The 15830-nt window shown below is 36.6% G+C and overlaps 1 protein-coding gene across 19 annotated transcripts; it reads left to right on the top strand.

Annotated features, from left to right (window-relative positions):
- Positions 1–3985: 3985 nt before the first annotated feature.
- On the top strand, positions 3986–15472 carry LOC112199916 (pentatricopeptide repeat-containing protein At2g01740). 19 transcript variants are annotated; one of them, XM_040517645.1, is made up of 9 exons: positions 3986–5990; positions 7391–7719; positions 7808–7886; positions 7973–8130; positions 8525–8708; positions 14398–14578; positions 14677–14823; positions 14999–15100; positions 15177–15472. In XM_040517645.1, the coding sequence occupies exon 1, from the start codon at positions 4131–4133 to the stop codon at positions 5769–5771; it is 1641 nt and encodes a 546-aa protein (XP_040373579.1). In that variant the 5' UTR covers positions 3986–4130; the 3' UTR covers positions 5772–5990; positions 7391–7719; positions 7808–7886; positions 7973–8130; positions 8525–8708; positions 14398–14578; positions 14677–14823; positions 14999–15100; positions 15177–15472. The 19 variants fall into 19 exon arrangements, with proteins under 19 accessions (XP_040373579.1, XP_040373570.1, XP_040373575.1 ...); XM_040517636.1 differs by lacking the exons at positions 8525–8708; positions 14398–14578; positions 14677–14823; positions 14999–15100; positions 15177–15472 and having other exon boundaries at positions 3986–5985; positions 7399–7445; positions 7577–7719; positions 7973–8063; XM_040517641.1 differs by lacking the exons at positions 8525–8708; positions 14398–14578; positions 14677–14823; positions 14999–15100; positions 15177–15472 and having other exon boundaries at positions 3986–5985; positions 7399–7445; positions 7564–7719; positions 7973–8063.
- Positions 15473–15830: the final 358 nt, after the last annotated feature.

The raw sequence follows: 15830 nt of genomic DNA, 5'->3' as shown, positions 1-15830 counted from the left end.
TAGGGTCTCGACGTTTCAGTCCCTGACGTTTCAATTTCACCTAAAAAATCCATGAACTTTCCAATTTCACCTAAAAAGTCCCTGCAGTCAATTTTTGGTTAAAAATTCTGTTATCTTGCTGACGTGGCACTATTTCAACAGTAAAATGACTATTTTACCCTTACTGACCCAAAAAAAAAAATTTACTCTCTTTTCTCTTTTTTAACTATTTTTTCTCTATTTTTTTAATTTGTTCTTTTTTATTCCTACTTTTTTTTTTAACTCTTTTTTTCTGTATTTTTTTAATTTGTTCTCTTTTTTTTTTCCTACTCTTTTTTCTCTAATTTGTTCTTTTTTATTCCTACTTTTTTTTAAACTTTTTTTCTCTATTTTTTAATTTGTTCTCTTTTTTTTTCCTACTCTTTTTTCTCTTTTTTTAACTCTCTTTTCTCTTTTTTTATTTGTTCTCTTTTTTTTATTTTATATATATTTCTTTCTCTTTTCTATTTACCCCTTCTTCCTCTTCCTCCTCTCTGCTCTTCGGCCTTATTTTCCTCCTCCCTGATTGTAGCTCTAGTTTTCGGCCACGCTTGGAAGCCGGAATGGTCGGGTTCTCTTCCCTTTAGATTCCGGCCCCTTCATGGTGTCGGAGCTATATCAAAAGCTTTCTCTCGACGTCAATAACGTTTCTTTGGTGTTGGTTTGCTGAGATGATGAGCCAATAGAGATTCGAAGAGGATAAGATATTTGAGTTTTCCTGCGAGTTTCCATGTTTTGGTCTATTTGGCTGTTTCTGATCGTAACTTTAGAGAGAAATGTTTGAACTGTTTTGGCACCGAAGAAAGGGAGGTGGAACGTGAATTGATTTGATTTGGGTGTGCTCCGATTTGGTTTGGAACCGCTGTATGGAGAGGGGTGATTAGGAGAGGTGGTGATGCTTGCTGGCATGATGGGGATGATGGATGGATGGTGGAATGGCCAACACTTGCTTGGAGCGGCGGGCACGCCAACAGTGATTAGGAGAGGTGGTGATGCTCGCCGAAAACTGGAGCTGCGATTAAGGAGGAGGAAAAGAAGGCCGAAGAGCAGAGAGGAGGAAGAGGAAGAAGAGGTAAACAGAAAAGATAAAGAAATTAAAAAAAAAACAAAAGAGAGAGAACAAATAAAAAAAAGAGGAAAAAGTTTAAAAAAAAAAAAAGAGAAAAAGAGTTAAAGAAAAAAGAGTAGGAAAAAAAAGCGAGAAAAGAGGGTAAAAAAAAAGAGAAAAGAGGGTTAAAAAAGAAAGAAAGAGAGAACAAATAAATAAAAAAAGAGAAAAGAGAGTTAAAAAAAAGAGAGAAAAAAGAGTAAAAAAAAAAAGAGTAGGAAAAAAAAAAAGAGAGAACATATTAAAAAAATAGAGAATGGTTAAAAAAAAAGTAAAAAAGAACAAATTCAAAAAATAGAGAAAAAAGAGTTAAAAAAAAAGTAGGAATAAAAAAGAACAAATTCAAAAAATAGAAAAAAAAGAGAGAAAAGATGGTTAAAAAAGAAAGAAAGAGAGAACAAATAAATAAAAAAAAGAGAAAAGAGAGTTAAAAAAAAAGAGAGAAAAAAGAGTAAAAAAAAAAGTAGGAATAAAAAAGAACAAATTAAAAAAATAGAGAAAAAAGAGAGTAAATTTTTTTTTTTTGGGTCAATAAGGGTAAAATAGTCATTTTACTGTTAAAATAGTGCCACGTCAGCAAGATAACAGATTTTTTAACGGAAAATTGACGGCAGAGACTTTTTAGATGAAATTGAAAAGTTCTGGGACTTTTTAGGTGAAATTGAAACGTCAGGAACTGAAACGTCGAGACCCTATAAGTATAGGGAGTAAACAGTATTTTGTCAAAAAAAAAAAAACGATAAGACGATAACTATTATTATAACGGTGTATTAGACTCAGCTGAAATACATATATTAAAGGTAGAATGACAACTGACAAGGGATTCCCTCTTTTTGTTGTTTGATAGAAGATTCAGAATGGTTAACCGCATTGGTTCAAATTGTTAACTAGCAAGTCCCTAGATGGACCATACTTAAATCTCATAGTGCATTTTTTGTGGAGAAAACTAAGAAAAGACAAGGTAAAGAAATTGGACAAAGAGATTGGTAAAGGAAAAGCTGCAACCTTGGCCATCCCTTCAAGAATCAAACGCAGAGATATTCAATTCATTATTCATTTGGGTATAAATCAGAAGCTTTATATTCATATATATCCCAAAATCCCAGTAGGTTTTAAACGGATTTGAAAGTGAGGGTATGAGATTTGTGTTCCCTCAACAACCACAACTATGCTTTTCTTCTTGTTTGCGATTTCAATTTCTAAAAGATAACCTTCAACTCATAATCACATAATTGTACCCAAAAACAAACATGACATCGCTGCTTGAGGTTCAACGGCACAGTGATGCTGACACTATACCAAACCCATGCACCTGTACGGCTTGCGACGGATTTCACCCGCGGCTTTACTTTGGCATTGGGGACCCATTTTCACTCACTCCTCTAGACTTTTGGCATCGTCTATCAACGACTAGAACTACGAGTTGTGCACACGTACATTGATCGTCTATCATGCGTTATGGAGTCTGAAACTCGTCACCGTATTTATTTAGCTATTTGCTAGAGTTTTTTGCCTCTTAAAAATTGTCGGATTCGTTGATTTGGCGGTAAGAGGTCATAGTTTCGAGCTCGGATCCAAGAAGGGGATTGATGAGAGAAAAAAAGTAGCAGTCCAATTTAGTTAGTAGTTTAGCACCACATGGTACCATGTGTATGGGAAAGATGTGTAGGCCTGGATTCAGACAAGAACTGATGGATTATTGTCAAGTTCACTTCTAGTATTTGGTGTATAATCATCAAGACTTGGACATATGGGACATTTTAGCTCAACATTAATACAGTGTATTCAGGCCCGGTTTAGGGCTACCTTTTCTACCAAAAAAGAAAAAGAAAAAAGAGGATTTAAAGGCATCAATGCTTAGGACTTGGGATTAACATTTTAAATTGAGGGTCATTTTCAAATCTTTAGAAAGATTAAGGTATCAATGGTTTAGGATTTGGAGTATCTTGGTGGAATGAATATTCAATTTTCCATCATAACAAAAAGGTTGAAATCTCAAACATCAGTGAGAGTTTTATATTAGGGTTCATGGGGGATTGGATTTTGAAGCTTGATGTTAATGCCTGCCGCCTCGGTTTATTGTGTGCGAAGATACCGAACCTAGTATTTATATTCGTAGTAGAATGTTTATGTTTGGCCGCTATTAAAATAGTCTTGCTCTATGACAAGGATCAAATGGTAGTTGGAAATGAACCTTACAAAGCCGCAAGAAATGGCTTTTCTGAGAGAGTGTGAGTGAAGGGAAGGAGTTGATATTCAGGTGAAAGAATAGTGAAGAAGGAAATGCAGTGTTCCCCTCATAAGATGAAGCAATAGTTGTGTGTGTGCTTCCAAATATGGAACACTCATCATTCATGCTTCACATTGAAGAATTTATCTTCGTAAATCGAGAAAGTTGTTAAACAATTAAGTTTTTTTTTTTTTTGCCGACAACTTTAGAGAAAATGCGTATGAAGGTGCGTCTTAGAGAGCCATTATATAGAGTAAATCATTAAGACACACTCCAAGTACACCTACATTTTAAGTATTATGCCCAAATATAAAGAAGTACCAAAAATCTTGATTGAATAAATCGACAGTGAATTTGTGTCTTCAAATACAACAACTAATCATCTTTGAATTAAACTCATAAATCTCGCTTATTTATGAGAAATTAGACTAAATGATCGTGCGATGGCGGTGCTTTAAAATTTTTAATTTTATGACCAATTTTTCAAACTCCTTGATTTATATTTAATTTTGGTAATTTATTAATAAAGAATAAAATATTATATGATTTTAATCTTGAGAATATAGGCATGATGGGTGCTCAAATGTGAGGTGCACATGTATAATTTCAACTTCCGTGACCAAAGCCCAAATTAAAACCCCATCTCTCATTTCAGAGAAACGGCAATAAGAAAACCAAAACGGCATCGTTCTCTGTGTAGGGTTTATGCCTAAACCCCTCCAACACAGTTCAAAATCCTCTTAAGTTTCAGCACAAATTGAACACCATCCATGAATGATCAGACAAACCCTCAAATTCTTCGCTCGCTTGCGAAGAACCTCAAAGCCCCAATGTCCTTTGACCTGCAACAAGCTCCTCCATAACCTCAATAGGTCCAACTGCGGTGACCTCTCTCTCAAAATCCTCTCTGATTTGGTCTCCAAAGGGTACAATCCTCACCCCTCTTCATTCAATTCAGTTATCTCCTTTTTGTGTAAACTGGGTCATGTCAACTCGGCCCAGAAGCTCACAATTTCAATGCCGATTTTCGGGTGCCGGCCCGATATTGTAACATACAATTCTTTGATTAATGGGTACTGTAAACTCTGTGATATTGATGAGGCTTGTTTAGTGATGAAGATGATAAGGGTAGGAGGGTGTAGGCCTGATTTGGTTACTTTTAATACATTGTTTAGTGGGTTCTGTAAGGTTAAGATGAGGAAAGAAGTGTTTGTGTATATGGGTTTGATGTGGAAGTGTTTTGAACCGAATGTGATTAGTTATAGTACACTGATAGATATGTTTTGCAAGATGGGGGATTTGGATTTGGGATATAGGGTTTATGGTTATATGGTGAAGGATAAGGTGTCGCCGAATTTGTTTGCTTTTACTTGTTTGATTGATGGGTATAGTAAGGCTGGTAATTTGGAGGTTGCGATTGAATTGCTTGAGGGAATGAAGAAATCGTTAGTTTTACCGAATGTGGTGACTTATGGTGCTTTGATTGATGGGCTGTGCAAGAATGGGAAGTTGGAAAGAGCTGAGCGTTTGTTTTGTGAAATGGTGGAAGATGGGGTTCGGCCTAGTTCAGCGGTTTACACTTCAATGATAGATGGGCATTTCAAGAAAGGAAATGTAGGTGAGGCCATGAAGTATATGAGTAAAATGCAGGATGGAAGGGTTAGTCTTGATGCTGCTGCATATGGAGTGGTGATCTCAGGCCTCTGTAATAATGGTCAGTTCGATAATGCGATGCGAGTTGTTACAGATTTTGCCACGAGTGGTTTTTCTCCAGATAAGATGTTGTTGACGACCATTATGGATGCATGTTTCAAAGCTGGCGATTTGAAAGCAGCTTTGGGTGTCTACAGACTGTTAGCAAAGGTTTTTGAACCAGATGCTGTGGTGCTTTCAGCTTTGATGGATGGCTTATGCAAGCATGGGCATTTGGAGGAGGCAAGAGGCTACTTTTGTAAGGAAAAGGCTAATGAAATTTCATATACTGTGATCATTGATGGGATGTGTAAGGAAGCAAACTTTAGTGAAGTTGAGATGATCTTCAGTGAGATGTCCGAGATGGGGTTTACTCCAGACAAATATGTATACACTTCTTGGATTGCTGAGCTATGCAGACAGGGTAATCTGGTCGAGACTTTTAGACTTAAGAATAAAATGGTTAAAGAGGGCATCAGACCTGATCTGTTTACTTATAGCTCACTTATTTTTGGTTTAGCAAGTAAGGGACTCATGGTTGAAGCACAACAGGTTTTCGATGATATGTTGAAAAGAGGAATTACTCCTGACCGTCACGTCTTTGGTATTCTGATGAGAGGGTATTGTGATGAGGGTAATGATGTTGCCATTTTAGGTTTGCACGATGAAATGAGAAAGAGAGGGCTTGTAGTCACAGGAGGTAAAGGAGATGGAGAGCATTGATTTGTGATAGCATGTAAGGCTCCACAAGACCAAGGACTTTGCAGGGTGTTCCATAAAGAAACTTGCTGTCATGCGCCGCAAGCACAGCCTGCACTGCTATCTAGTAGAGAGTCGTCTTCAAGAGGAGAAGCTGGCTCAGAGTTCTTGCAATATCATGATGTGATGTCTTCAAGAAAGCCGTCTTTCAAGAGGGGAACCAAGACGTCGATTTTCTGTCAGGTTATATCTTTTTGCTCTGTTAAATTACTAGGTTGGTTGCTTATTCTGTTCAATCTTCGGTAACTACGTGATAGCACAATGGAATTTGCTATATAGGGCTTCCTTCTGTGTATGGCCGAGCAACTTAACTCTGACCTCTGTCTTTGTTTTTGAAAATGCACATATGAACTCGCTGCGATCTTTAATCACATGCGTCTCTAGAGTCTGTTAATCTTTTATCTATATGCTTTGGTTAGTTAGATTTTCCCCTTATGGTCTGTTTTACTGTCACTTTCATACATTTTTCGGTTAGTGTGATGCTTTTTGCATTGCAAGTTGAAATTTTGGCACAAAATTCAAATAAATGCAGTGAGTTAAGAACTATCTATTTTAATCATGTTTGTTATCCAGCCCTTCATCATGATAATAAACATGATTATGTAATCCTATGTTCTGTAAATTTAGAACTATCCATTACAATCTATAGTCTGCCAAGCTACTGTAGGTGTAAGTTTATTACAGGCAATTTGTACAATAAAACATATTTTTATTGTGGAATCTGTAGATTAAGGACAGTTTGGTGAAAGGGAATATATGCAGTTATAATTTTTGAAACAAACTCCTTGGAGCAAATCTGAATTCTGGACCAGTTGTCTACTATTACTTTTTTACCTCTCTTGGATTTTGTTGCAGCAAATAGATACACTCAGTACTACTTACTTTGATGCCTGTCCAGAAACAATAAGGCAACTTTTACTAATTCAATTCAATTGCCTATTTATGAAAATTTCCAGGCATCGAAAATGGTTTTTACTGGAACAAATTCTTAAGCCTGGAGTTTACTCCAAATTTGGAAAATGTTGAAGGAGTAGTCATGATTAAGTACTGTAAATACAGAAATCAATGACAACAAATGAATGTGAATTTGGTGCATTTCTAATTGGCAATAACTATAGTCTACGACCCCCTGATTGCATCTGATTACCTTACAAAACTAAATAAACTTACTGTAGTTCTACTATAAACATCAAATTCTTTCCAAAACATTGGAATACATATTTTTAGATAAGAAACTTATAAGTGTACTGAATTTTAATTGATCTGATTTGGGTTAGCATCTTATGTCTACAAACGAACAGAAATCCAATTCTGATATGGTTTTTTTCAAATTCTGTTCATTTCTTCGGCACCTTTTCGTTTCAGTAGCAGCAATTTTTTAGCTTTCATGGGGAAGTTAACAAATTTTATTTTTGTTACTGTTTTCAGTTTTTGGTTTGTTATTGTGGAGCTCAGATGTTGTTAAATGAATACTATGTGATTATTTATGGCATCAGATATGTTGCATGGTCTGTTTGATTTTGCATTCAATCTTAAGAATATTTTTTTTATGTCCAATTTGTTCTGATTCATTCTTCTTCCAGATTTGCAGGTGACTATTTTGAGCAACAAATTAATTGCAATCACAACAGTGGAGTGGTCTGCTCATTATTTTCTTTCACTGATTCTTTCTTTTATTATTGTCTATAGTGGTTATATTTCAGTATGCATACCTAGCTCTTATTGTATTCTTATGAAGTGTTTGATTTTGCGGTAGTGATGAATCACAGGGAGGAGTCTTGCAAGACCTCCAAATTGGAGTTTCCTGATGCAGACACATGTTAAGAGATCAAAACTTCCTTCAGATGCAGCTGACTCTGTGATGGAAGCTGTCCCATTATTGACAAATGTTCTGCAATATCATGATGCTAAGGTGCTTCTACTTTTCTGAGTTTCAAAGTTAATAGTCATCACGAGTAGTTTTTGTTCCATTCAGGATGTGCGTTTTGTTATCGCTGTAGGTTTTGGAGCATGCTTCTGTATGTCTGACCCAAATTGCTGAATCATTTGCATCATCGCCTGACAAACTTGACGAACTATGTAACTTTTAATTCTATTTTTTCCTCAGCAATCTATTCATATCCCTAAATATATCAACACTAAATATACCCTGCTTTACATTTCAGGACAAGCTGGTATTTTGTAGAGCAACATTGACCAGATTTGTGCCTGAAGATGCGTGATTCTATGCAGCCTACCCCTCATGCTCAAAGCAAATGACGAAAAAGCCACAGAGTCAACTACTAATCTGGCCAGATCATAAAATGCAGCAGCCACTTTACAGGTAACGCGATCCAAAATTAAATTGATGTCTTCAATTTTAAAACTATCATGAAAGATGGAATGATGAATGCCTAAGCAAACTGCATAACATTGTTCCTTTACAATTTGTTTCAATATTTATGTCTATAAATAAGCAAAACTTTATTTCCAATTCGTTATGCTTATGATTTAAGTTATGTTCTGTGATACCATGATATATAGAACTATGGAATTCTGTGGCTACATAGACCTTAAATTTTGATACCTTTAAGTACAATTCTTCTCCAAGCTCTTTTAGGTATAAATGGTTTTGTTGCAATGCTGCATAGAAAATTGGAGATACATTCACCCTATGATGTATAGCTCACCTGCTCATGCATGATCTAATGACCAAAAAATATGAACTGCCTTTACAGTTTGTGGCCTTGAAAATCAGTGCTTACTATGTACTCTTACCGTACATTTTCGAAAGCAAGAGGGAGAGGTTGCAATCATATTCTGATTTTCTACTTAAAGGTTGTACTGGTCCGCAGAACGATAACGCATGGATTAAGTGCATCGAGGTACAACAGTGGGTTGCAATGTATGAGAGTGATAATGGTGAGTTTTCTGTGACTTTTGAGATAACAAGCATGATGCAGGACAGCACAAGGTGGGTTACTGCCTATAATTGTGCTGAGCCTTAGATGGTAGAAACTTTAGTAATGAAAATAGGTGTTTAGCAAGGACAAAAAGATAGTGTTGTAGTTTTGGGTAGTTCTGGAGAAATTAGAGTGGTTTGAAATAATAGGGAGGTGAAGTAAGACTTTGGAAAGAGATTCAAGGCACTACGACTTTTGGAAATGGTAAAATCTATTCATCAAAGTTTTTAGGTCATGTCATTCAACCATAAAATGAGTTGTTCATAAGATTTTCGTAAAAGTTACAAGTTATAACCAATATAAACTGTGGGATTGTCTTAGATGCAGTAAGTAAAGGAGATAGCAAGGGAAATTCTCCCCTTAAGAGAGGTTTGTCAAGTTTAGTCAATGTGACTCTTTCATTCTTTGGGTGGCAGGATTCTTTTCCCTTGATAAGCCTTAGAAAAGACTAAGCTAATTACGGAGTTTTAACTTCAGGAGATTCAATTGGTTTCTTCAACCTATGTCTCAAATTGCATATTGTCTGTTTTTGATAATGTTATTGTCATTTCTGAAGCTATGATAACAGAAGTTAGTAACAGTATTGACTGAGGTTAAACAGAAATAAGCATTAGAAGAATAGCAGAAATTCATCAGTTCCTATACTTACCTAACAATGTGTACATATCAAGTATATATACATTCCAAGGTTATTTACATGATATGAAGAAATTATAAGTACAAATCTACAACCAAACACTGTTTTTTCCTGCCTCATATTTCAGCTTCAGTACTTTCTACAGTATACTCTTTAGTTTTTACATTAGCAGCATATCTTGGAATAACCTTTTATCTTTTTAAATCACTTTGGTACTTCTAGATCACTTTCTACCATACTTTCTTTACCTCTGGTAGTTCATCTTCCGTGATGATTGGCTATTACTCCTGTACTGTTTTGATTTTGTTATGCATTTCACTTGACATATAGTAATGGAACGTAGACATTAGTGTTTGAATCTTTTAAGCTGAGGAAGGAAAGTTGTAGTTATGGAGAGGAGGATTGCAATATGTGAGAGTTTGCATTTACTTGCATGCTCTTGCAAAGGGAAGGGTTGGTCACTACTTTGATGTTCAACAGATGAAGTTTCTCATTCAGATGAAATGAATTGCTATTAATTATTTCATATTTCAGTTTAGCTTCTGTTCCACCTTCTTTTTTAAGTTTTGCATTTAAATTCTATAGATTTTTCAGCACCACCAGTTCAGAAAGAATGGGAAATTAAATAGAATAGAAAACTATATAATGTTCTACAGTCAATTCTCCAATTCTGAGAATTAGCTCACTATAATTTGGCTTTGTTTGCCATAGACTGGGAACCACATGGTTTGAAGAAACAATTAATTGACATAAGCTCCCAAGTAGCTTAGATGAAGAAAGTACAATGATGCCCTTTCTGTTATTTGTATCACATGGGACAATTAGTGATACTAACTTTCATACAGCTCAAACCATGAATTGTTCATGTAACCTAATTGTTCATATTTTTGTTTTCAGCATCACAGCTTGCAACGCTAGAGTGATTTAGTCAGTTATTTCTTTTGATAGTTTTCCAACGATTAACTATAAAATAGAAAATAGTAGCCTACCTAAACAATATGCTTTAGTGAGATACACAACAATTTCTGTAAATGTGGTATCTGCTTTGATTTGAGTAATGTGGTTAAGAAAGAAGTTATCATTTGCAATTTTTTATTTGACTAACAAGTCATATGATCAAAATTTGTATGTGTTTATCATCTCTGATTATGAATCTTCTTCTTTCATTGTTAACCTTCTATCAACTCCAATTTACTGAACGTAATCCATCGAGTACAACTTTAATTTTACGTTTCTTTCAGTGATGTATTTACCTGAAATGCTTTTATCTTCTGTGATGACTTGCTATTAATTCTATGTTGATATGATTTACAGCGGACAGCGAGTAGCAGCCAAGCGAGGACAACTCTGAAGAGCTTATGTAAAATTGTTGGTTCATATTAGAAATGTAATATGTTTTTGTTAAACTAACTATTTTTGTAACCAAGATGTAAAAAATATTGTTAGTTAGGACAACAATTTTTGGAAAATGTAAATAGAGAGGTCTGGTCAGAATGCCAGCTTTTGCTTAAAAATTTTGAAATATGTGTTATATAGGAAACTGGTTAGAACACCAATTTTTGGAATATGTAAATACACACCATTTAATTCAGAGAAAAGTATAAATAAATAAAGATGCAGCATCATGCGGCCTATCCGGCTAGTATCAGTATTAGAGACCAGAGGTACACCAAAATAATGCACTCATAGATCAAAAAGCCGCTATTACACACGACGATAACTAATTAATAAGCCCCATTCTGTTTTTTATGAATCAAACCCAGAATAGGATACAGTGTCATTCATCGCAAGCTAGAATGGTCAACACACACCCTTTTGCTGTCATATATAAACAGATTAGAGGATAGATATGGTGGTACTACGGCGGTACATGGAATAGGTGATTCATTAGAATCTGTCGAACATCGATGCAGTGATGCTGACTACAAGAGCAAGCCTATAAGTCTAGAACAAACTAGAAACGTAAGGCCCAAAAGGGCGAAAGGCATATGCCCCATGCCCCACTCTGTACTCCGTAGATGAACAACCAGAAGGACATAATACAAGGTAAAACACAAATACTAGCATAAATACTTATACCGGAACCATTATTCTCGGTTCCGCACTAAGGGGCCTCATAGACCTAGTTTCTAGCGTGGTAGACTGGGGAGACTGGTAGGTGTAGTACTACTTTCACGACTCGCAATCTTCCTGAATGATTCTGCATTTGCTTTTCTTCCTTCTGGTGTCACGTATTTTATGTGCATTATGAAGATGGATATTGGTCATGTTTCCAAGATGACGACGCATCTTACAAACTTACAAAGTAATGTCTGTTTGTTCACTTTGTTGTAAACTTGTAATCAATTTTCCTCTTCAAGTTCAAGCGTGTAGGTTGTAATATTATTCGTCTGTGATCGGTCACATCAACTATCAAAGTTGTGAATATAATGAAAGTTCTTCTTTTCTAAGTTTTTTATCTCCAAGTTTGGGGTCATACTTAGCGGCTACAATGGTGGAGTTCCTTGCTTGTCAAGCTAGCCCAAAGAGTTTGGTCTTTTGTAGTCATCGACACCAATTAATTGCTGATCGTGCCTATATATGGATATGAAGAATTGTGGATCTCGTTTCGTGATTTTACAAAGCAGCCTCCTTAGATTAGTGAGGGTTAAAGAAGTGTCATGGGTGTAGTGTCATTGTGCCTCCAGCCTTGATTAGTACCCATGTAACGACTTGCGTGAGTTACCAACCAGTAACATAGAGAAAAAAGTTGGGATTAAAAAAGATTCTCTATAAAATTAATCCCGAATTTATAGTTGGGATTAATAAAGATTCTCTATAAAAAGGTGGTGTGTGTGTGCAGATATTCAACTCATTCGAGCTTGTTATAAATAAGCAACGAGACCACGGAGTGGTTTTAGGGTAAAATGACAAATGAGTCATCGTCACTCATGAGTCATTGGCGACCACGGAGACGAACGAGACCAACGAGAAAGCAACCCATGGTTGGTTCATGTACAGTGGTGGTGCACCCATGGTTGGTTCATGAGTGTCATTTTCATGGGTACATCTAACAATTTTGATTGCTTATTTATAACAATCTCGTTTGTTTCCGAAATAATCAAAATTGACACTCTCTGCACTGCCACACCAAATCTCTCTGTGCAGAGATTCAACTCATTCAAAGACCAACCATGAAAATGACAGTAGCTTGTTAGAGCAATTCCAACAGTTTCTCTATAATTTTTGTATTATAGGGAAGCAAAAGTCAAAGATTTAAGCAATTTTTCTTCTTCAACTCCAACAGATTCCCTAGTTTACAGCAATATCTAAAATCTCCAAATTCTTCCTTAAAATTTTAGAGATTGCTGTAAATTTAGGGAAGTTTGTTTTCTCTCTCCTCACTTTCCCTAAAATGGAGAAAGTTATAGGGAATCTGTTGGAGCAAAAGAGGCTCGTTTTTCCCTAAAATAGAGAAAAACTAAAATATGGGGAAGCTGTTGGAGTTGCTTTTAAAATGACATAAATCAAAAGGCTCAATTTTTGTTTTTTTTTTTGCCCCTTTTGATAAGAAAAATCATACAAATCACTATTTTTTCACTAGATGAAGTGTGGAGAAAGAAGGAATCGGCGAGGGGTCAATGGAAGCTTGCTGCGAAGAGGAGGTGAGTAGAAGGGAAGCATGCGAACGCCGAACTTCCGAACTAGTAATGGCGTACGTCCGGAATAATAATTGAAAAAGCAATGCTTTTGCATACCGTGACAATACTACTAGTAGTAGTACTAGTACTAATATGTGACCAAAATATTCTAGTAGACCGAAAAGTGACCTACTATTTATTCTGTCATTACATATATGATAAATTGTTTTCATTATCATCAGACAAGGACTAAAATATCGATATTTCCTCGAAATATCGCTGGGTTGTAAATTTACAGAGCTAACTACCTCTTTCCGATGAGGGTTGGTGTCCTAGCGAGGCGTTCTGCTGCAGGTCTTGAAGATTGATTTAGATTTGAGGGGCTATTCAGAGCAATCGATGGGCATATCTTCCCAGTTTGATCTCTTCCATCATGCGTCGGCGGTGTGATGGTTCTGCTCATAAGGGGACGAAGCTCAAGTACCGAAAGCAGGTCTAGATGGGCCTGGGCCTTTGGCATTTATGCTTTTTCAATTTGAACTTTGAATTTTGGTCGAATTTGGATTCATATTTGGGGTTCGGGGTCGTACCTAAGTCCAGATCTTAGATCCGAGGCAGCTGCTTATTTTGGTTGCATTAGTATCTAACTTCAATTTGTATTGGAGTGGGTTTGTTTATACGAAAATCAATGTCTTTGTCGCCATTTTATGTACAATTCGTTCTATTACATCAATATAATCTGATGTCCTTTATTAAAAAAAAAATTATAATTATTCACAGTATACTTCGACATTATACGGATACAATAGCTATAATTTAATTATTCACAATATACTTAATAAAGTCATCAAACTCAATCATTTATCGTGGGTAAGCTATGATTTGTTTGGTAAGTCATGATTTCAATATTATAAAGGTCATAGGTTTAATTCTAATTGACATATAGAGATGTGGTGTGGGCTAAGGAAAACTCAATCATATATCGGAAATGTTTTGGCACATCTAACAGAATGCAAAATATACTAATACTTTTCAATGAACAGTATCCTTATACTCAATAAGCCGTCTCTTTCTCTTCACACAGTTGGGTTGGGACCGTACGTGGCCAGCCCTCTGCCGTGTGATTGCCGTCCCCCAACTCAAAAAAATGAACAGATCTCCTCTGCCGTGTGATTGGCACCCGTGAGGGCATGACTGGCATCTACAACTTTACAAATGAACAGTAATGGAACAATTTTGCCACTGTCATTTTCATATTGCGAACCAACCATGACCCCATGGCGCCATATATTCCTAATTTGTCATTTTATAGCTTGCCCGGGTCATTGCCAAATCTATAAAAGCCACTCCTCAACATTCTTTATTCACTTCACCATACTCACATTTTCAAGCACCATGGAAGAGACCAACGTCGTTCCGGCGAACAGCAGGCAGACTAACGTCTCTCCGACCACTGACACAGAAACCTACGACGTCGTTTCGGCGACCAATACCGAGGTCAACGTCATTCCGGCGACCAACGACTTCAGTTCCGTTTTCTCATATTACAATACCCAACCTCCCATCTCTGAGGTAAGTAGTCGATCCGGTGCAGTTTTTGGAAATATTTGTTGTTTGTATTAATTTTCCCCGCCTGATTTTCTTTGCTATTCTGGTTTTTGGGTTTTTAGGGCCATCAGCTTCTTGCCGGCACAAATCAGGTCGAAAATGAGGCCCAGTCAACTACTCGTTCCTCTTGGGTTGCGGGGACAGCTCACTTAGACGGCTCAAGAGAATGGATGTCAGGCCCGTCTACTTTTCTCTCAGCCCAGTTTCGGGTACAATAAACTTAAGGATTTCCTCTCCTACACAATTGCAAGCAAAATCGCTTTATATTTTGGTCGGCCCTTTGAGCTTCTAGGCCTCGATTTGCAACAAGACCCGGAAGGGTCCAACAAAAAAGCCCATCACAAAAAGCCCAAACGTTCTCACTTTACTTTCTTTGCTTTACAGCTTACGCCTGAGGAAAAAGGATCGACTGAAAAAAATCCTGAGCAAGACCCTGCATATCCTTGGTGGGAGCATCCCGATTATATCGGAAACAAATACGCTGACGTAAAGATTTCAAGTTTTGTTTGAAATTGATTCAGTTATTTTTTTCCCCTGAGAATTAACCAGGCTTTCCAAACAGATTGGTAACGGGGAATCATACTCGGGAGGACCGAGGGTGCTGCTGGGATTGAGTAACGGCGAGGCAGTATCACCCCTTGAACTTGTTGATTGAGTAACGGCGAGGCAGTCTGCACATAAGAGTGTGTGGAGCTTTTACCGTCATGATTAGAGATTTAGAGATTAGGATTTTCTTTACTTTGAGGCTTAAAACATGGATTTTGAAGAGTAAAAGTAACTTCTAGTGGCTTGCTAAGTACTTGGTACTTGAACTTGTAAGATTTTACGTATTTTAATGAATAAATGTATATTTATCTATGTGCATCGTTTCAATGGTTTCATTGTGTTAGCTAGGTTTATGCTGGGAATCTTGTTTCCTTTATGGTTTTATCTCCTGAGCTTATTGAACTTGGTGAATGATGATGGGCATTAAATAATTTCTTATGCCATTGTGTTTTAGTCTTAAACTTTACAAGATGCTTAGTAACTGAATTAGACTGCATTGTTCCATTGTGGTCCAAATGGATGGATGGCTTTTGGGGTACAAAGGCAAATACCTTTGTTTTTGCCCCAACAGTTTATCTCCATCAGACAGAGGAGTGGCTGTTTCTTTTATGTGCATCGCCATAAAAGGATTAAATGCGTTACCTTTGTAGTTTCTGCCTTTTGGCCAAGG

Source organism: Rosa chinensis, chromosome 4 (genome assembly GCF_002994745.2).
Source record: "Rosa chinensis cultivar Old Blush chromosome 4, RchiOBHm-V2, whole genome shotgun sequence".
Taxonomy (NCBI): Eukaryota; Viridiplantae; Streptophyta; class Magnoliopsida; order Rosales; family Rosaceae; genus Rosa; species Rosa chinensis.
This window is presented reverse-complemented; position numbering and strand designations above follow the sequence as displayed.

Bases quoted from the DNA above. Each gene is read 5' to 3' on its own strand.
- LOC112199916 (XM_040517645.1), top strand. From the start codon at position 4,131: ATGATCAGACAAACCCTCAAATTCTTCGCTCGCTTGCGAAGAACCTCA.